Consider the following 22,506-nt stretch of genomic DNA (forward strand, 5'->3'; position numbering starts at 1 on the left):
ACGTGGAGCCCTGTAAAGACAGCCATCTTGGGTACTATACTGTGAAAGTATCATAGACACAGTTCCTGCTTGCAAGATGTGTATAATGAAAAGCAATCTGTTTTATCCTTGTTGTTGTTGTTAGCTGTCATCACGTTGGCTCCCGACTCATGGCAACCCCACGTGTTATAGAATAGAACTGCTACATAGGGATCCCCCCTGCCCCCATAGGGTTTTCTTGGCTGTAATCTTTACAGAAGCAGATCACCAGGCCTTTTCTTCTGTGGAGCCACTAGGTGGGTTTGCACTGCCAACCTTTAGGTTAGTCATTTTTTGCAAACCTCTTGCGCCACCCAGACTCCTCAGGATTCTATAATATGTCCTCTCCTCCCCCTCCAGCTCAGTGCTAGAATCTAAGATATAGCATCTCAGATAGAGACTGCATTAGATATTGAAATAGGTAGCTGGGATGACCTTTAAACCATCTTTCGATTCTGCCATTTTGTGAGTCTCTGATGTTGCTCACTAGGGGTCTGTACTCTACTATTTGATTGTAACTTCTTGGAAATGCAGACCCTCCCTATTTTTGTCTTCTGTGGACTTTTTCTGATGCCAAAGCTATGACTCCTCTTCATCAAAAGCCCTTGGAAGCCCCTTGTGAGGCCTCATTGTTCAAAGGCCAGGAGAAGAAGGTGGTATATAAATAGAGAACCTTCTTGATACTTTAAGAATCACTGGGGGGGGTGCAGTTTGTTGGGGGAGCAAATGGTGAGTTTAGTCTCAGTTTGTAGTGGGCAAAATCCCCAGAATCTTGGCAGAAGCAGTAATCATTCTGATCACACCCTTAGTAATAAGCAGTATTTTCTCCTACTTGGGCAGCCCTTGTCAAAATTGGGAAGTGTGTATAATTCAGCTTCAGTGACAATAACACTGTATTCCTAGATTCTCAAGGGTTCTGCTACTCTTCCTCTGCTCACCTTCACTCCATCCTCAACCGTCATTAAAACCTGCCAATCTAAAATATCTCTTCCCCATCCCTATTTGATTTTCAATAAGCCTTTAAATTTTAAAAGTTTTAGAATTACAGAATCATTGCAAGGATAGTACAGAGAGTTCCTGTATACCCCACATCTAGTTTCCCCTATTATTAACATCTTGACATAACTGTGGTACATTTGTTTCAATTAATGAGCCAACAGTGATACATTAATAAAGTAATACTTTATTCAGATTTCCTGTTTTTTTCCATTGTTTCTTCTGTTCCAGGATCCCATCCAGGACACCATATTACATTTAGTTGTCATGTCTCCTTAGGCTCCTCTTAGCTATGCTACTTTCTCAGACCTCACTTGTTTTTGATGACCTTGACAGTTTGAGGAGTACTGGTCAGGTGTTTTCTATCATGTCCCACAATTGGGATTTATCTAATCTTTTTCTGATGATTAGACTGGTGTAATATGTTTTTGGGAGGAAGACCACAGGGGTAAAATACCACGCTTATCACATCTTATTAAGACGACAAAGTATCAGTAGGACTTAGCACTGTTGATGTTGACCTTGATCACCTGACTTGAGTGTTTGTCTTTCTCCACTGTAAAGTTACTCTTTTCTTCTCCCTTTCCATACTGTACTCTTTGGAAGAAAGTTGCTATTCATAGCCTACACTTAAGGAATGGGGAGTTATGCTCCACCTCCTTATGGGTTGAGTATCACAAAGTATTTGAAATTCTTCTGCATGGGAGATTTGTCTGTTCTCCCCATTTTATTTTACTTTTCGGTCATTTATTCATGTCAGTATGGATTTATAGACATTTATTTTATACTTTGAGTTATAATCCAATACTACTTTATTTTGTTGCTCAAATTGTTCTAGCTTTGCCCATTGGGAGCTCTTTCAGTTGGCTCCTGTGTCCCTTTGGCCACACTACCATCATTATGAGGTGTTTTCTTTTTTCTTTCTCTTTCCACTCCGCCTTTCTTTCTTTTAAGCAATTTCTTACTTTCTAGCAATTCAAGATGCTCCAGGCTCATCTTGTATATTTCTAGTCCCATTCCTCAAATGATTTATGTCTCCAAGGAGCTCTGGGTTCCTTTTGTTGGAGAACGGTATTAGAAACCAAGATCTGGGTATGCTCATTGCTACTGGGGTGTCATTGCTTCTAGGCCCTTTCAGCTCAAAGCTTTGCATTAATTTCATGCACAAGTCCACAGATGGTGAGAGAGTACTTTGGGGGTGTTGTAGGACTTCCCAGTGCTCATGAAATCCTTTCCTGTAGATGGTCCTCTTTCAACTACACACAGATTGACCTTGCTTGTATCCATTGTAAATACAATCTGAGTCAGTGGTTCTCAGCTAGTATCTAAAAACCTGTTACCATCGAGTCGATTCCGACTCATAGCGACACTATAAGACAGAGTAGAATTGCCTCATAGGGTTTGCAAGGAGCAGCTGGTGGATTCAAACTGCTGACCTTTTGGTTAGCAGCTGAGCTCTTAACCACTGCACCACCAGGGCTCCCAACTGGTATCTAGATCAGTAGAAAAGAAAGAGACTGACATTCCACTGGGCAGAGGCTTAGATTCTAGCATATTTGGTGACCTCTTTTATTCATACAGCAGGTCCTAAGGAGTGACTGGGACTCATAGGAGTAAGTGGAACTTGTTTGCCTTGGTAAGGAAAAAAAGTTTGGGAGCCACCACTCCAAAGGAAGCAACCAGTCTTTTGTCAGCTCAGAGATATAGAAATCTCTTCCAGATAGAAATAAGTGAAATAGCTAGCATTTGGTTGTGAATAATGAACCTGTTTTTTAGATCTAGTTGTTGCTGCTGACTTCAACTGTGTGCTCAGGGAGAAACTCAATCCATAGAAGTGATTTTGTGCAATTGTCAAGAGACATTCATAGTGAAAAAGGCTCTTAATTTGACAATGTCTGTATTCACCTAAAATCTCCCATTTGATAACTCTTTGAGGTAATCATAGATGGTTTTTCAATGCTTTAATGACCTCATTAAAATTACTCTATTGATTTTAGTGTGCTTTAATATGCAGATATGAAATAACTAGCAATATTCTCCACCTTTTTGAATCATAACAATAAAAGTTTAGTTTGTGATCTTTCAGTAGGCAATTACTCATTTTTGTATTTTTCTTTGGCCAGCATGAAGATTTGTTAGTTGAATTTCTTAGCATGTTAATGGGTTAGTAAAAGAAGAATGGTGGAGGAGTGAGTCATATTTTGAGAGGCAGTGCCAATCTCAGAATTACTGTACCCTGCACCTCCCCACCCTAATCTTTTCAGTGGAGGAATTTAGCAGGATAAAAATGATGAGAGTGATCTTATTTGACAAAATCCCACATATCACATTTTCAACAACTTGGAACAAGGGGTGACTTAGGCTGTGGATGAAGATAGATATATTCATATAATCCTTAATTGAATTCACAGATATTGAAAAGAATGATTAAATGTAATTGAACATCTGCAGAAACCTGCATGCTTCGGGCTAACCATGGTCAAGTGCAGAGAACCAGTTATAGCTTCAAAACCATTATGACCTCTGCAACGAGGTAAACGAACAAAGAACTCCCTTCTTAAATGGGAATATAATTCAACTATGCTTGTTCTTTCATAGTCATTGAAGCAACTGAGATTCTCAAAATCTTAATTTCTCATAAACTCTTTCTAAAACAGCATTCCTTAGTATATTTATCCAGCCCCATGGCATAGGTAGGCTGACATTTGCATTGCTAGTAATCACATTCCAAAGAATATTGTTAGTCCAGAAAAATAACATCAACAGAAAAGCTGAGGGGGCTGGGGTATTTAAAACAAGAAATGTAGAATGTTACTAATTATTGAATCTGTATGATGGGTACATGAGGATGAATTACATTGTTCTATTTTTTGTATATGTTTGAAATATTCTATAGTTCAGAAAAATAAAATTAAGAAGTGTATAATTTTGGAGCCCTGGTGGTGAAGTGGTTAAGAGCTTAGCTGCTAACCAAAAGGTCAGCAGTTTGAATCCACCAGGCGCTCCTTGGAAACCCTATGGGGCAGTTCTACTCTGTCCTGTAGGGTCGCTATGAATCAGAATCGACTAGAAGGCAACGGGTTTGGTTTTTTTTTTTTTTTTTTAAATAATACTTTTGCCTGATTTTAATGGTCCTTAAATTATCCTGATCTATAAATGCCTATGTAGCTATTAATATATAGGCAAGTTTTTTTATATTTCAGTCAACAAACTGAGCATTTACTATGAGATTTGCTTTGTCCCATATTGCAAGAAAACCTGTGTCTTTAGAAAGAAAAGTAATTGTCCTAGTCTACTTCAGACACTAAGAAATAGCTTTTATCACCTTCCACCCTCCCACGCTACTCCCCACCATGGTTACCAAGAACTTTTCAAGGACAGTGAACATTTCTCATAATTCAATTCCAACTTAACTATTGATCCTTGAAAAGTTAAAGTGAAGTGTCAACAAGTCGGTTGCCCGGGTAGCTATTTCTTGGAGAGCAGATAGTTTCTTGTAGAAAAATGAGAGTCTGGATCTTGTAGAATTAATTGACCTCAAAAAAGATCACGATTGTACAGCAGAGTCTTGAGACAGCAGCAATGCCTTCTCTGGCCTGCACAGGCTAAAATGCAATGCAATTAATTATTTTATTCCACCTATTTTCAGTCATAAGCAGAAGTCCCTGATTTCATTATTTTTTTCTAGCAATTAGGCATAACGGAACACATTTATAACTTGAAGAATTATTTTTCAACTTCCAAATTGGTGATATACTCCTGCTATCATTGTTTATATTACTATAGGTAACTTAAAAATGGCAAAAAAGTGGCAATTGTAATTTATTTCATTAACAATGAATTAGATGTGCTGTAATGTTTAGAAATATAACCATGCTGTTGTATATTAGCTGTGTAATACTCTGAAATATAACCATTCTATTGTACAGTACCTATGTAATTTAAGCTCTGTTCATTCAGTTTGTTTATTGGAGGGAAGCAGATGTTTACAGTTTAGTCAGTTAGCAGGCTTACCTACTTTGTAAGAAGTAATGGGTCATATTTGACAACCATAAAACAAAAATTGATTTCAAATCATTGATGAGCTGGTTAACACTGTAATCATATGTATTTTTTCATTTTGCTCTTTGTATCATTACACAATCTTCAGTGACATTTTACTTTTTGGTTATTTTGCTCATAATCGAGGTTTTAACCTATTGTAGGGGTTACAAACTCAACCCAAAAGATAATGGGGCCAAGAAGATAATGTAATGAGTGTGACAGGCCTTGGGGTGTTGGAAGGTGTAGCAAATTCCTCCATAGTCTCATTTTCATGCCTTGCTACCATTTCCTATTTTTCTGGTTCACTCCTTCTATCTACCAATTCCAATAATCCATTGACCCTTTCCAGACCTCCAGCTCATTGATGCCGCAATCTTTTCTTTTCACTTCCTCTTGCTCTATTCCCACCTAGCATAGTTTAAATTCCATGATTAATCATTAATCACTCCCATACATATCCCCTTGATTCCCTTGACTCTCTCCCTTCATCCTACTCACTTGTGAAAACCACAGTGCTGTTTAAACCCAACTCTCCATCTATGCTGTGCCTGCATCCTTGCAGCTGAACTTGGCTGGAGGAAAATGTTGACTGGTCTCATTTTAAATTCATTATCATGAACTTCAAATGGACCCTTAATGAAGCCAGACAGTGTTATTATATATTCTTAGTCAATTCAGTCTCCTATCCTCCTAGATGACTATTTCATATCCTCTCTTCTCTCCTCAAATCTCCAACATCTCCTCTCCCTTGCTCCCCACTTCACTGAAAAAATTGAAGCTATCAGGAGAGAACTTCCACTACATTCATCCACCAACTGGTATCTGCACCTGAACACTCTACCTTCAAGCCTGTTACCATAGATGAACTGGCCTTGTTCCTAAGGCCAATCCTTTTACCTGTGCACTAGACCCTATCTTCCTTTGACTCCTCAAGGACATCACTCCAGCAACTCCCCCATCTTTTGCCTATATCTACTGGATCATTTCCATCATAATACACACGTCGATATTTATGTCATCTTAAAAATATCCTCTCGACCCTTCCACCCACTGCCCACATTTTTTGTCTCATTTGTAGCAATACTCCTTGGAAGAGTTGTTTGCACTCACAGCCTTGAGTTCCTCTCTACCCATTCTCTCTCAAACCCATTCCAATCAAAATTTCACCTTCACGACTCCACCAAAATTGCTCTCATCTAAGTCTCCGGTGGCCTCAACAATGCTAAATCTAATGGTCAATATTCAGTCCTTCTATTACTTGGTCTATCAGCAGCATTTGCCACAGCTGATCACTCCTTTCTTTTTGATATATGTTCTATACCTGACTTCTAGAGAATCACACTCTCCTGGTTTTCTTTCCATCCAATTATTTACTCTTTCTTAATATCCTTTGATGGTTATTCCTATTCTCCCTGACCTGTTAATATTCGAAGGCCTTAAGGCTTGGTCCTTAGTTCTTTTTCATCTCTATCCACACTTACTCCCTCCAAAATTTTATACAATCTCATGGCGTTATATACCGCCTGTACACTGACAACTCCAACACTTGTACTTCCAGACCACACTTGTATCCTGAAATGTAACTCCTTTATCCAACAGCCTTCTTAGAATCTTTACTTGGTTGTCAAAACCAATATGACCAAAACTGAACTCCTGATCTTCCTCCTATCTTACTCTAGGTTCCTAGAAAACAAATCCTGAGGCAAAAGCTAATGTGTATTAGGGATTTCAATCCCAGGGAAACATGAGTGAGGCAGGGGACGAAGGACAGTATTTCAGGATACTTGATCCAGGGGAGAAAAAGAATAATTTTTTTGCCAGTTCCTATCTCCCATTGGTCAAAGGGTTATCCCACAGGACATTAACTCCCTTGAACTTTGGGGATTGTGTATAAGTGGCTTCCACCCTATTGCCACAACTGTGGTCTGAATCAACATCTCTTACAATAAACTCCTGTTTTTTTTCTGTTTTTCCACGTCTCCCTTCAGTTTGTTCTTTTTTTAAAATAATATTTTATTGTTTTAGTGAAAGTTTATACAGTAAATTAGGTTTACATTTGACAATTTCTATACAAATTGTTCAGTGACATTAGTTACATTTTTCACAATGTGTCAACATTTTGTTTGTTTTCTCATTGTTCCGTTTCCAGTACTCTGGTTTCCCTGCCCCCTTATCTTCTAATCTTTGCTTTAGAGTAAATGTTGACCTTTTGATAGTTTGTTCTTAATATAGTAGAGTGATCTTTTTAAAACATAAGTCACATATGTCTCTCTTCTGCTCAGGATCTTCCATTGACTTCCCATTTCACTTGGGATTAAAGGCAAGTACTTACCATGACCTACAAGGCCTTATGTGATCTGGGCTCTGGTACCTCTCTGACTTACTACTACTTTTTCCCTTGCTTTTCTATTCCAGCCACACACTGACCTCCTTGCTGTTTCTCAAACATGGCAGGTACAGTTCAACCCTAGGGTCTTTGCACTGGCTGTTCCCTCTACCTGGAATGCTTTCTCCTATATCCACATTGCTTGTTGTTGTTAGGTACCATTGAGTCGGTTCTGACTCACAGCGACCCCAAGTACAACAGAATGAAACACTGCCCAGTGCTGTGCCATCCTCACAATCATTGCTATGTTCGAGCCCACTGTTGCAGCCACTGTATCAATCCATCTTGTTGACGGTCTTCCTCTTTTTTCGCTGACCTCCTACTTTACGGAAACCCTGGTGGTGTAGTGGTTAAAAGCTACAGCTGCTAACCGAAAGGTTGGCAGTTTGAATCTACCAGGTGCTGCTTGGAAACCGTATGGGGCAGTTCTACTCTGTCCTATAGGGTCGCTATGAGTCGAAATCTACTTGACGGCAATGGGTTTTTTGGATCTCTACTTTACCAAGCATGATGTCCTTCTCCAGAGACTGTGTCCAAAGTATGTGAGACTAAGTCTCACCATCCACCCTTCTAAGGAGCATTCTGGCTGTACTTCTTCACAGATTTGTCCTTTCTGCTGGCAGTTTCCATGGTATATTCAATATTCTTCCCCCACATCATAATTCAATTACATCAATTCTTCTTCGGTCTTCCTTATTCATTGTCCAGCTTTCACATGCATATAAGGTGACTGAAAATACCATGGGTTGGGTCAGGTGCACCTTGGTCCTCAAGGTGACATCTTTCCTTTTTAATACTTTAATAAGGTCTTTTGCAGCAGATTTGCCCAATACAATACGTTGTTTGATTTCTTAACTGCTGCTTCCATGGGCATTGATTGTGAATCCAAGTAAAATGAAATCCTTGATAATGTCAATATTTCTGTTTATCCCTCATTACCTTTGATTTTACAATTTCCTCAACTGTAACCTTATCAATGAGTACTTTCTTGACTACCCGATTTATATTCTCAACTCTCTTCCATTCAGTTCCCATCCTCCATACTTCTGATACTTACCTTGCTCTAATGTTTCTATTTCTATAGCATTTATAACCTTTTATGACATTATATAATTTACTTATTTATCATATTTGTTATTTATTTTCTATCTGCCCATGCTAGAATATGGGCTCCTTAAGGGCAGAAAAGGTATCAAGAAGAATTGATACTTTTGAATTGTAGCGCTGGAGAAGAATATTGAATATACCATGGACTGCCAGAAGAATGAACAAATCTGTCTTGAAAGAAGTACAACTAGAATGCTCCTTAGAAGGAGGGGTAGCAAGACTATGTCTCACATACTTTGGACATGTTATCAGGACGGATCAGTCCCTGGAGAAGGACATCATGCTTGGTAAAGTAGAGGGTCAGCGAAAAAGGAAGACCCTCAACGAGATGAATTGACAGAGTGGCTGCAACAATGGGCTCAAGCACAGCAATGATTGTGAGGATGGCGCAGGGCTGGGCAGTGTTTCGTTCTGTTGTACACAGGGTCACTATGAGTCAGAACTGACTCGATGGCACCTAACAACAACAACAAGGGCAGAAATATTTGTCTGTTTTGTTCACTGATGTATCCACAGGGCCTAGGACAGTATCTACAGGGTTTAACACAGTATATAGCACATAGTAGGTGCTCAGTAAATAATTATTGAATTAGTGGATCTATGCCTCAAAGTTAGGCAGTCACCTGACAGATCCAGATGATTGTTACCATGTAGGAATATAGGCCTAATATTGCCAGATCTTTCCATTTTTTCCCAAAAAACCAGAAATCTGGATATTTATGTAAAATCTCTCAAATTTTTAAATCACTCTTTGGGACCTCCTCCCCTCAAAAATGTTCCTATTTAGATTGAACTAATGGACTCAGAATTTGCAAACTTGGAACTACTGAGTTGGACTCCATCATTAACCTGGGGAGTGATCTTAGACCAGGGCTGGGGCAGCTTTTATTTGTATCTAAGTGGAGCAGCAGAATAAACATTGCTAGGACATTACAGTGGATTAGAGAAATAGTGCCACTACCCCTAGAGTACATACATTCAGTCAATAGGGTCAAATGGTCCCTCTGTATGTGGCAACTGTCTCCATCTAAGCTTAATCTCTTGTGCAGTGATGGGAGTCACCAAGAACAATGCACTGGTCAATGCAGGGACCCTTACTGTTATCGACAGTATACTGAGATGGTATTCTTTCAGGATTCTATTGCTATAAATTAGTGCTTCTCCTCCACCTTCTTGCCTGTCAGTGACGAGACAACATGTATATACCATTCCCAACTCCTTAAAAAGGGGAAGGACTGAAGATATACAATCACTTTAATCTCAGGCTTGAAAAGGTATCCATTTAGGTACCTCTGTGGACAAGTATGGAGCCCTAGTAGTGCAGTGGTTAAGCTAACCAAAAGGTCAGCAATTCGAACCCACCAGCTGCTCCTTAGAGACCCTATGGGGCAGTTCTACTGTCCTATAGTGTCACTATGAGTCGGAATCAACTCGACGGCAATGGGTGTGGACAAGTATTGTGCTATTCACTGTGGTGAATCCAAGAGAAAATTATGACACATCATTGCCTTTAAGGCATTACTAAGGAAGGGTATGAACTAGCTATACCTCTTCTATACCTGACAATATGGTGCAGTATTCTACGTCACCGTATCATATTGAGTAAGAGTATAGGCTCTGGAGCTGGACAGCGTAGGGTTGGATCCTGGTTCTACCACTTACTATCTGTGTGATCTCGAGCAGTTTATATGACCACTCTCTGCCTTGCTTTCCTCATGTGGAAAACGAGGATTCATTTGTGTATTAAACTGACAATTTTTTGAACACTAAAAAGCATTGAACAAGGGAGATTAAGGTTCCTACTTTGTCAGGGCTTACATTCTAGAATGGGGGAAACACACAAATAACAAATACACCGGATAATTATATATGACTATGGTGAGAATAAAAAGGGGTCATGTCCAGGAGAAACTGGAGGTTACTTTAGGTTGGGTGGTAAGGAAGGGACTCTCAGAGAAAGTGACATATAAGCTGAGACATGAATGACAAAAAGGAGCCAGCCTTGTGACTAGGAGCCAGCCTTGTGACTATCTTGGAGAAGTGTATTCCCATCAGAGAGAACAGCAAGTGCAAAAATCATTAAACTGAAACTGGCTTGCTATATTCAAGGAAGCTGAGGAAGGCCAGTCTGGATGGAGCACAGTGAACAGGGGGAAATCGTACTAGATGAGGCTAGAAAGGGTGGCAGAGGCCAGATCCTGCTGCATACTGTGGACCAGGATAAGAAATTAAAAAAAAAAAAAATCATTGTGGTAAAATATATATAACAAAACACTTGCCATTTTATCTATTTATAAGTGTACAATTCAGCGACATTAATTACAATAAGTTGATTTCTATTCTAAGTGGTGTCAGAGGCAAATGGACAGTGTCTCTGATGTCGTTGTTTTTGTTTGCTTGCTTTAAGCAGGGACATGACATGATATGATTTCCATTTTAAAAAGATCACCTTGGCTGCTGTGGTGAGACAAGCAAGGAGGTCATATGTGATAGTGGCTTGGATTGGTGTGGTAGCTGTGGAGAAGGGGAGAAGTGAATGGATTCTAGATATGTATTGAAGAATGAGCCAACAGGATATACTGATGTGATGTGAGAAATGAGATACTGATGTGAGAAATGAGAAAAATAGTTAAATAAATTGAATGACTCCTGTGTTTTTGACTTAAGCAACTGAGTGATCATGGTGCTGTTAACAGAGAGGACACTTGGGAGGAGAAAGGATAAGAATAATACCTACCAAAGAGAATGTTGACAAGTACTTAGCACCAATGCTGGCATACAGTAAACATTTAATTCATTATCTCTTATTTCTACTTTTGCCACCACTACCACTATCACTACTAGCCCTTATTTATAATAACTTTATGAAGTAGGTAATATTATTGAAGATAATAAAACTGATACTCACAGAGGTTAAGGAACTTGCCCAATGACAACATGGCTAGTAAGTGGTGGAGCTAAGACTTGGACCCAAGTCTACTTGACCCCAGAGCCCTGCACATAATCAGTTTGCTCTATTGTCTTCTTGTTTATTACCTGTCTTTACAGTCACTAATATCCCTAATGGAAACTCTGGCGGCATAGTAGTTAAGAGTTCAGCTGCTAACCAAAACGTCGGCAGTTCGAATCCACCAGGCGCTCCTTGGAAACCCTATGGGACAGTCTACTCTGTCCCATAGAGTCGCTATGAGTTGGAAATCGACTCGACAGCAAGGGGTTTAGGTTTTTGTTTTGTTTTTTTTAATATCCCTAATAGGTATCTGTATCTGTACACCACAGCAAATGATACACGGTTGCTTATGTTAATTACTGCCTGTATAAAGATCTGTGATTCTGTGTGTTTTCAGAGTCCTAGTGCATAAAATACTGTCTGGTGGTAAGGATGGAATTCTATTGATTAACAAAAGATGGATAGGAGGGAGGGCAAAAGGGACTCATTGCTTAGGGGACACTGAGCTTCTGGTAAGGATGCTGGGAAAATTTGGGAACAGATAATAGTAATCGCTGAACAACACGATAAACGTAACTAATGCCACTGAATTGTACCTGTGAAGAATGCTAAAAAGGCAAATGCTTTGTTAATACATATCTACCACAACAACAACAAAAAAAGAAAGATGGACAACAGACAGCAGTGAAATAGAGATTATAGTTTCATGAAAAGTGAGAAGTCTAGTTAAAGCAGTAATTTTCAGAGACAGAACCAGAATACTTGTCTTACAACGTTTGAAAACTTTTGTAATCATTATGCAGTTTCCAAACATTATACAGTGCTTAAAAGTTGCTTTTTACCAAAGAAGAGAGATGTAAGAACTGTGAAGGATGTATATCCTTGACTGGCTCTTTCTTTTTATTTACTCTGACTCCCAAACCTCCAGGATAAAAGACTGACACACGAATCATTTAGAGGAGCATATACATCAGTATATAACCAAGCGCTAGAATGAATAAAATCAGGTATCGTAAATAGATGGTTATATTTTTCAAGAACTCATTGCATGAAACCAGTTCTCTTCGTTCACCCTGAAGCTGAAATATTTCATAGTGGCACAGAAATGAGAGCTCATTCCTTCCTAACCACAGTTTTGTTTTTAATGAAAGGGATGTTTTTCAGCCAATACCATTTCAACTCTAAGGCATCCATTATTCATTAAACAAATATTTATTGAGCACCTATTGTGTGAAAGATACTAAAAAAGGTAAAAGCAAATGGCACAGTTCCTGCCTTCTATTAGATTAAAAGGGGAGAATTAAGACATGTATGCAAATTACAATTGAGCAAGTATAACTCAAATAAAAGACAGAACCGCATGCGGTCCAACATAGAACTGTCTTTTAGGAAACATAGTCCAGCAACCAAAAATAATTTTAGAAGTTTGAATATTTAAGAATTTACTGTAGTCCCTTGAAAAACATCAAGGGGGAGCCCATTTGTAACCCCCAGCAACACTTCTTACAATCATCTTTTCACATTGCTTTCACTCTCAATATCTCTTGCATGCTGCAGCTGCCCAGAAGCTTCTCTCATCACTCCTCACTCCCATCACTCCTCACTCTCATCCCCAACTAAAAAAACTCTCCCTGGAATGCAGCCTCTGCAAGTTTTTTCTCCTTTTGCCCCTTCTCATCCTCTATCTTCTTTTTTTTTTTCCTTCTGAGAAACTCTTGTTCCACTTTCAAATGTAATTTAATGAAACTAGCCTTGCTCCTTGAAATATGTCGGCTCTTTCTGCCCTTTACTGCTATTCTGCATAGTAAATGCCTAAGAACTGATTTGGAACAGCAAGAATCTCCCTAGAAGTTGCTGGATTTGGAGAGGCCCTTGTAGTCAAAGAGAGGCTTAACTTCAGAGGGCAGGGAGAGGGGGGAAAGCTGCAAATGCTAACTTAGTCTTTTATTCCATCATACATGAGAGTAAAATGAAATATGCTGTAAAAAAGACAGAGATAAAGCAGTAGAAGAGTTGATAGTAGGGAAAAATAGTTTTTGGCTTACAGAATCAGGAAGGGCTTCCTAGAGGAAGGGCTATTTGAGATAGTGCTTGAGGATTTAAACAGGTGGCAATAGTTTCATCTAGACAGATGAAACAATGTTTAAGGGCAAGGAGGCAGTAAAACCTGGGCTATGCCCCGGGGAAAACAGGGAGGTCCGCTTGGCTGGAACGTGGGTTTACCAAGGCCTTTTTCTGAATGTGACTCTGACAATAACTAACCCTGCTTTGTGGAGGTTTCAGATATAATTTTGGAGCATGAGACTTAAAGACACTGACCAATTCTTAGAAAAGAAGCTAAAAGACACAGCTAATGAGTACCTTAACTTGCAGGCAGATAACCATGCATGTTTTCAGCAGATGATGTTTCCATGGAGAAAATGTATACTTAAAGGGTGTAAAGTCCTTTCTATGATCCTACCCTTATTAAAGAAAGGAGATGCTGCTGATCCCAGCATTGGCAATCACAGGATGTACTCCAACTTCTTTTCTCAGGGAGGGAGATGAATCCACATGGAGCCATCCCCACTCTCTCACCACTGTCATGAGGCATCCACCTTGGCAAGACAGCAGCTTAAAGTTTGGTGGGTACTGTCTGTATCTATGGCTATGAAATAGAGAAAAGCGAAGTAGGAGAGTGATGTGTAGTTCCACCCTGGGGTCTTGATCTCATTAAAACAAGACTCAGGTTCACACCAATCTACACAGGCGCATTTCCAGACCAGATCAGACTTTTCAACACTAAGGCAATATACATTCATCTGAGTAGACAGATAACTATATGTATTTTTAATTTTTCAGCCCCACTATCCTGACCGTTTTCCAACACCTTCCCTCGACTCCCCCTAGAGAGGTACTGTTTAAGGGGGGTGGTTTGGCCAGGTTTCAGATTTACATTCTTTCCCTTTTACTCTCAGGCAAGCAGTATCTCTCTCCTCCTTTTAAACTCAGTCTAAAGCTTACACCTGAACTACCCCCTCACACACTTACACGCACATATGTATGACCAGACTCTTAATACATGTTGGTGTTGACTTACTGGCTGTAGCCCTCAGATCACTAGGGTCTAGAGGTTTTTAATATGGTTAAATGAACCCTTTTCTAATATGCTAAGTCGTACTAATAGAAACAAATAGGCAGCATGAAGGCAGTTAGTATGAGGTGAGAGTGCCTATGGAAAGCCCTGAAATTGCACCCCTGCAGAGGTGTAGCAAGGGTAACAAGCACCTAGGGGCAATCGCTAAGTTGCACCCCCCACCCAATTTCAAGATGAATAGACGTTGATAGTGGTGACACATCAGCGGAAACGCCTTACCCCCTCTTGTCCACCTGCCTCAGTCAGGCGCCTTTCATATTTGTGGCACCTTAGAATGTCATTCTGCACATCGTCTGTTGCCCCCTTGGACTTGCGCCTGGGGGCAAGTACCCCCTCTGCCTCCCCCCGCCTTGCTATGCCTCTGTGTCCCTGTCCAAACATCTGACATCCATCTTTTATATAACTTTACCATAGCATCAGCTCAAAAACACAAGTCAAGCTCATTAAATCTTTTACCTAACACATGATGGCACTACATGAAAATTACAACTGCACCTTCATTGCTTTCAGTGATGAAAATTGGTCTATGATGTGCCCAAAGTCATTTTTGTCAGTTTCTTCTCTTTCTATACTCGGCAGAGCAAGATCACAGTCTGCCTTGACCCATGGAGGCTCTCAAATACGAAAGTATTGGTTTTAACTTGCTAAATGATCTCTCACAGCTGGCGATGGAAACTGTGATGGTTAATAGGAACTGCTCAGTGGTGTGTGTGCCCCCGCCCCACGTCAAGTGGTGTCTGGGGCACGTGCCATACCTCATACCTTAGCTACACCTCTGCTCCCACTGCCCTCCCCACCCTTTTTTTTCTTCAGTTAGGTCCTATCAAATTGGGTCCTCCCTACGGCATGATGGTCCTTTCCTCCCACTCCCTACTCCCACCCTCACAGTTATTCCAAAAAGTACCATTGCCTAGAAGCCGCTACCCTACCCTGACCTCCTGTCTTCATTCTCTCAGGTGCCTCGTCTATCTACATCAGGGACACACAGGCAGGAGCCCCCTTGGTTCCCCACCCCCGCCACACAGATCAGTGTCTGCTCTCTTCCCTTCCTGTCCCAGAGGAAGAGGGGGCCCTTCCAAACCCAACCAAGCCAGTAAATTCACTTCCTTTTACTTATTTAAAATAAATTTCTGTGAACATTTTTCACTTTACACATCACAGAAGTATATGAAAAAGTAAAAGTCCCCCAACCTATAGCCCTCTTCCCCACCCAAACCCCCCGATTGCCCTGCACCCCAACACCTCCCATCCCCGACCCTGATCCAACCTCTCCCTTGGTAACATCTTGTTTGGTGAATGTTTTTCCCAGACTTTTTTCTGCATTTACTCAAACATAAATCTGTAAGGCAAACATAATCTATAATTATGCATAGTATACATGTACTAAAAGAAACCAAAACCCCTTGCTGTCGAGTTTCTTCCAACTCATAGCGACCCTACAGGAAAGAGTAGAACTGCCCCATAGGGTTTCCAAGGAGTAGCTGGTGGATTCACACTGCCAACCTTTTGGTTGGCAGCCAAGCTCTTAAACACTGTGCCACCAGGGCTCCATACATGTACAAACTTAACAGAAATTCTGGGAATTTGTTTTGCAAAAAACAAAAGGGATCCTTTTTTTTCTTCTATTTAACAACACAGTGGATATGTCACCAATACAGTATGTAGGATTTACCTCACTGTTTTATACATTTCTTGCATTTTAAAGGCTTCTTCAGCTATCTCCTCCATGACTCACGCTTCTCTCATATTCATAAAAACCCTCTCTCAACAGTGTATCCTACCTTATTCCTTCCCTTCACAGCCAAATGTCCTTGAAGAAGAGCCTCTCCCCACAGACTCCTCACTTCCTACTCACTCCTCAGTCCCTTGCAGGTTGGTTTCTGCCCCCATCTTGGCCCCGGATCAGTGGACACATGGGACCCCTCTGTAGCCCTGGGCACTGCTGAACACGATCCCTTGAAACTCTTCTTCTCAGCTTCCATGATCCTCTTCTCTTCTGATTCTTTTCCTGTTCTGACTGCTCACTGCCTTCATGGTTCCCAACCAGGGGCGATTTTGCCCTTGAGTGGACACGTGGTAATATCTGGTGACATTCTTGGTTGCCACAACTGAGGGGAGGGTTGCTACTGGCATCTAGTGGGTAGAGGCTAGGGATGTTGCTAAACATCTTACAATGCACAGGATAGCCCCCTGCAACAAAGAATTATCCGGCCCCAAATGTCAAGAGTGTTTAGCTTGTGAAACCTTTCCCTCGAGGAATACAAACAAGCCCAAAGATACTTCTGACAAGTGCAAGACCTTTAGTAAGGGTGATGTCCAAGCCTCTTTCAGTTGTGTTTCACTCTGGTCCAGGTGTGATTCCTCACCGTCTTTCCACCTATGGGCTATACCATATATTTAACCCCAACACAGCTTATAGTCATCAAAGGTGGAGAAGCAGACTGTCTTAGTCATCTAGTGCTGCTGCAACACAAACACCACAGGTGGATGGCTTTAACAAAGAGAGATTTATTTCTTCACAGTAAGGTAGGCTAAAAGTCCAAGTTCACGGCACCAGCTCCAGGGGAAGGCTTTCTCTCTCCGTTAGCTCTGGAGGAAGGTCCCTGTCATCAGTCTTCCCTTGTTCTGGGAGTATCTCAGCACAGGAATCTCAGGTCCAAAGGACGCGCTCTGCTCCTGGCACTGCTTTCTTGGTGGTATGAGGTCCCTCCGCTCTCCGCTTGCTTCCCTTTCATCTCTTGCAAGATAAAAGGTGGTGTAGGCCACACCCCAGGGAAACTCCCTTTACATTGGATCAGGGATGTGACATCAGTAAGGATGTTACAATCCCACCCTAATCGTCTTTAACATAAAATTACAGTCACAAAATAGAGGACAACCACACAACACTGGGAATCATGGCCCAGCCAAACTGATACACACACTTTTTGGGGGACAGAATTCAATCCATGACACAGATCATCCTCCCCTCACCCACCCCCATTCTCCCTTCACCATTCCCCTCATCCCTCTGGAAACTGACTTTCCGTTGAGATATGTTTCTCTTCTATTTCACATTGCTGAATTCACTGAGAGGTTTGTAGTCAGATTCCCCTCCCCATGTTAATCATGATGGTGGGTGGGGGGAGAGAAACATATTTTGACAGACCAGAAAACGCTCCAGCACCATCAGTTGCTGACTCACCTCATTGGCAGTGGCATTGAGTTCCCTGTTCAGATCTGACTGTCCCCAGTTCTGCCCACTGAGGACTAGGGAGGCTTCTCCAGTCCCATTACAGTTCTTGCCTGCAGCTGGTGCTGCCATCCTCTGTATGCAGCCCTGAGAGATTCCCCTAGGGGTGGTGAATCTCTGCCATGTTGATCTCAGTCAAGGATGAACCCCAGGTGACCCCCAGGCCTGCTCTGATTGCTGCTCTGAGATATAACTCCCTCAGAACATGAATGAGCTTTCCATTCAGTTAATTCCTCAGAACTCTTGGGATGCAGAAATCCCCACTACCTGCCACCCCTATGCACCTCTCCAGCCAGTTCTAACATTTTCTTTGATGGTCTGTTGTTTGCAGCTGCTCTCCTGGTACCAAATTCTGACTTGGAAATAATCTGGCTGCCTAGAACAGGAACCCAGTCGAGCCAGCTTAAGGAAAAGGGGATCTATGTAAAGGGCACTTTCACATAGCATAACTGCAGAAGTGGAAAAGTGGTCAGACAGCCACTTTCTCTAGGGTCACAGATCAACTCCTTTCTGCTTCTCCACACCTCTCTGTTCTCTGAGACCTCATCCTGGCATTTTCTAAAAGATACTTGCCTCTGTAAAGCACACAGTTCTCCTCCCCCACAGCTGGCCCCAACACCAAGTGACCCACGGCTCCATTGCCCAACACCATCTTGACTCTGGAATCTGCCTCTAGTGTGAGAATCTGTTAGGCTCCGGATGGGTCAAATGTCCACTCCTGGTCCAATCATCTAAGGCCTACATGTGGGCGGGTGTTATAAACATGCCTGCTTAGGTCCATCAGACACTGGAGTAGCAAGGAGACGCCCACACAAATAGAAGCCCTATTAGTTCTGGAGTGTTGAATGCTAATGTTCTGGAACACAAAAGGAGCCCTCAGAATACATCTGTCTCTCTCCCCCCCTCCAACCTCTGCATCTACACCCTCCCCTGCCCACTACTGCCCAGCCCACCTCACCCCCTACACCACCATCAACCGCACTTCACCTCCCTCCTACCCCCTTTACTCTCACTCCCCCCTCCCTCTAAAAATTGATTTCCCCTTAGGATATATTTCTGTTCTAGTTCACATTTCTGCATTCACTAAGTTTTGTACCCAGATTCCCCTTCCACAGCAGAAGCAAATTTCCCTCCGTGAAAAATTCACAGCTTTACACCAAGGGTAGTCCCAATCCCCCAGCCTGTGCGCTACTGGAGGCCTTCTCTGCTGATGGAGTTCCTGGTCTTTCCTGCCTCTTTGGGATCAAAAGCTAACATCAGAGGCCCCCTCAGTGGGGAGCCATCTGAGGTGGAGCCGCTGCTGTGAACGTGGCTGCTGGTGGGGCTGGTGCGGGTGTGGGTGGGTCTGGGAATCGGGATAAGGAGCACGAGTAGGAGTATGTGAATGAGGCACGGAGTTGGACAGAAAAGGGTGCCAGCGAGGCTGTGGGCCCGGATTTCATGGCCCCAGAGAAATAAAACATGGCTGTTTCCACTGACCTGAGCTCGCCCTCCCTCTGCCCTCTGGAGGTGAAAATTTTCCACCCCACTGCTCCAAAAAGCTGCAGGAAGCTTCCACCCAGCTCCTGTGCGGCCTCGATAACAGGGGCGGTGGCAGCCCCTGCCGCATCCCTCTCTTCTTCTCCTTCTGTGGCATCAGCAGCAGCAGCCACCGCCTTCTCTTCCTCCTTGCCGCCTTCTGCCCCAGCCACATCTGCAGTTGCCACGCTTGGCCACCATGTGGCTTCCACCTCCTCTTCCTCCTCACCTTCTCCTTCTGTCCCAGCCCCACCAGTAGTGACCAGGCTTGGCCACCCTGTGGCCCGCTCCAGGGGCTGCTGCAATTCCTGGGGAGAAGGGGGTTAGAGTTGAGACCTGTTCCGGGGACAAAGGGAGGGGCCAAGGGGTGGTGGTGGAGGGTGGTGTTAGATGGAGGAAGGGAAGGGGCTTGTGGGGCCGGGGGAGAGGAGGAGCCGGACTGGGAGCAGCTCTTACATCTTGGAGGAGCTTCCACCTCAGCCAGTCCCGCTCCTTCTGCACCTCCGCCAGGGAGGCCTCGAGCAGCTGCAGCTGAAGGGCTGCCTCCTTGCGCTCTAGCTCCTGCTACGCATTGAGTTCCTTGAGGTCTGCTGCCAGGGCCTGCGTGGCTGACCTGTGCAGCTTGGCGAAGTTGTACAGCTGCTGCACCCTGTGCCCCTGTAACTGGCTCTGCCTGCGAACGAAGCGCACACCCAGGGCCAGGCCGCCCCAGGTGCAGGCCTCCTTGGCCTCGCTGGGCACATTGCTGTCCTCCAGGATGGCCCTGAGCTTGTCCTCCACCTCCTCCCAGGACAAGGACATATTCTCAAGGTAGAACTCGGGGCCTTTCACGTGCCCGGCTATCTTCTCGTTGATGAAGGTCACCACCTTGGCGTGGTGGAACCCCCCACAGGGGTCCTCAGGGTTCAAGGCCATGAGGGCTGAGGCCCTTAGCGGCTTTGCTGGCCCTGCGGAGAAGGATCAGTCTGTTGTGTTCTCTCTTCCCCTCCCCTCCTCCGCTTCCGACCCTTGGAATGACGCCCTGACCAGCTTGCCTCGCCCTAGGACACCTCCCCCAGGCCTCACCTCTCTGGGAACAGTGGCGGTGCAGGCCAACTGTGCACCACCGACCACAACCACAGAGAGAGAGCACCTCTCTGCTTTCGATGCCTCCGGGAAAAAGAAGCCTCAGGGCCACCTCTCCAGGCTTTTTACCCTAGGACTGTGCCAACTTCCAGAGACTGCGGGGGTGGGTGGGAGTGCATGAGAAAGGCCCCCTCCCCCAACCCAGGACATAAGGAAAGTGGCTGCCAGTCCGAAAGCCCTAGGAATCAGGAAGAAACAGGAGAGGTCAGAAAAGACTTGGAACCAAGAAAGTAAGGTTCTTGGACTCATGTAAAAATAATACCCCCCTCATAATGGTTTGTTCCATGCCATCCAGAGAAGACCCTGCTTCCTGGCAGTAGAATGTTCCAAAACAGCCCCACCCCCTCAGTGGCCTATGGCGCCACACCCTGGAGGAGGATTCTGTATCTATTGTTGCTGTTGCAGAAGCTCCAGAATTCTGGTATAGGGACCAGCAAACTTTTCCTGTATAGGGCCAGATAGTAAATATTTGAGGCTTTCTGGGCTTTACAATCTCTGTCCCGATTGCTTGCAGCACAAAAGAAGCCGCGGACAGTACCTCTAAGAATGGGCATGGCTGTATTCCAATAAAACTTTTTTAAGGAAGACAGGCAGCTGGCAGGATTTGGCCTGTAGTTTGCCTCCTCGTATATCCCCACGTTTGTAAATAGTTTATCTAGTTGCACAACAGAGAAACCTGAAAATCATCATCACCACGTACCTCCCCCTTAATAAGTTATATTGAGTCAGTCACCAACTCTTGTTGAGACTACTTCAGAAATTTCTCTGACACTTATTCCCACTTAGGGAATGCCCATGTCTTTCCTAAATAGTCTCCCTGGCTTTAATCTCTTAATTCCTAATCTCTTCCTAATTGTTTTTTATGATCATGCTACTCTTAAGCTTAAAAATATTTGATGGTTTCTGGTATAGGGGACTAAGTAGATAGTGATGCTATGGACTTAGATGGGGAATAAGGAGAAGCTGTTTGGGATGCGTTTTCCTCTAGACATTGATGTTGAGATACCTGTGGGGCATCCTGGTGGAGATGCTCAGTAGGTATTTGGATATATGAGTCTGGAACACAGGAGAGATATCAGGGCTAGAGATGCAGTATTGGGAACAGGAAGTTGAATTCACTGCAGGAGCTGAGATCACCCAGGGAAAGGATGTAGTGCCAGAAGAACAGAGGGTTTAAGGTGAAGCCCTGCCTCCATGAATCTCTATTTTCTACCACTGTCTACCACTGTCATTGGCAGGTTTACCACTGACCCCCCCCACACACTCTTTTATTTTCTATTCTATTCTTTCAGCCCCAGAATATCTTTTACCCTATCTTTTTTATTCCATCTATGATAATTTAAATGTGGACTTCAGCTTGTGATCATTTGGCTCTGTATGCTATCGTCCTTACACTTCTGCTTAAAAGCCCTTCTAGAAAATTAAGCATTTTGTTTCTTTTGGCCAAAGAATTGCAGAGGAAGAATAGATTGTAGGGGAGAGATAATAGGTTCAGTTTTGTACTTACTAATAAGTTGAGTGCCTTCAACATGGCACATGGAGTCACAGATGGCTATACTGGGCTGGAACTTAGGAAGACAGAACTAGAGCCATGTATTATGGCTATCTTCAGTGCTTAGTTTGTGTTTGGAGCCTAGCGTTTGAATAAAATTACTGGTTGGGAGAGAAAATAAAAGAAAAAAGATAACAGAGGAAGGTATTCTTGAGGCCTGGAGAAGGTGGCCAACATTTTGGAAATAGACTGAGGCAGAAGGACCAGCAAGAGTTATAAGGAATGGTCAGAGAAGTAAATGATCAGAATAGGAAAGTATCTTAGAAGTAAGGAGAGATGTAGAAGGTAGAAGGAGTGGCTACTAGTTCCAGATAATGCAGGAACGTCAGGTAGGGTGAGGAAAGAGAAGTCATTAGATTTGGCTAACACAAGATGTCCTTAGCAAATTTAGTGATAAAAATTCAGTAGATGGAGAAGGATGTAGAGCATTATTCTAACTCAC

At 42.9% G+C, this 22,506-nt stretch overlaps 2 protein-coding genes across 2 annotated transcripts in view; one reads left to right on the top strand and one right to left on the bottom strand.

The window, feature by feature from the left end:
• IL1RAPL2 (interleukin 1 receptor accessory protein like 2) overlaps positions 1-22,506 on the top strand; it is a 1,202,505-nt gene that overhangs the window by 579,667 nt on the left and 600,332 nt on the right. The gene's annotated exons all lie outside the window — the stretch shown is intronic.
• Positions 18,936-20,302, bottom strand: TEX13A (testis expressed 13A). The gene is given in 4 exon segments (XM_023742866.1): positions 18,936-19,139; positions 19,141-19,533; positions 19,594-19,695; positions 19,844-20,302. Coding segments are annotated over 4 exon segments (1,158 nt in total).

Source organism: Trichechus manatus, unplaced genomic scaffold, assembly GCF_000243295.1.
Source record: "Trichechus manatus latirostris isolate Lorelei unplaced genomic scaffold, TriManLat1.0 scaffold00221, whole genome shotgun sequence".
In the NCBI taxonomy this organism is placed as follows: Eukaryota; Metazoa; Chordata; class Mammalia; order Sirenia; family Trichechidae; genus Trichechus; species Trichechus manatus.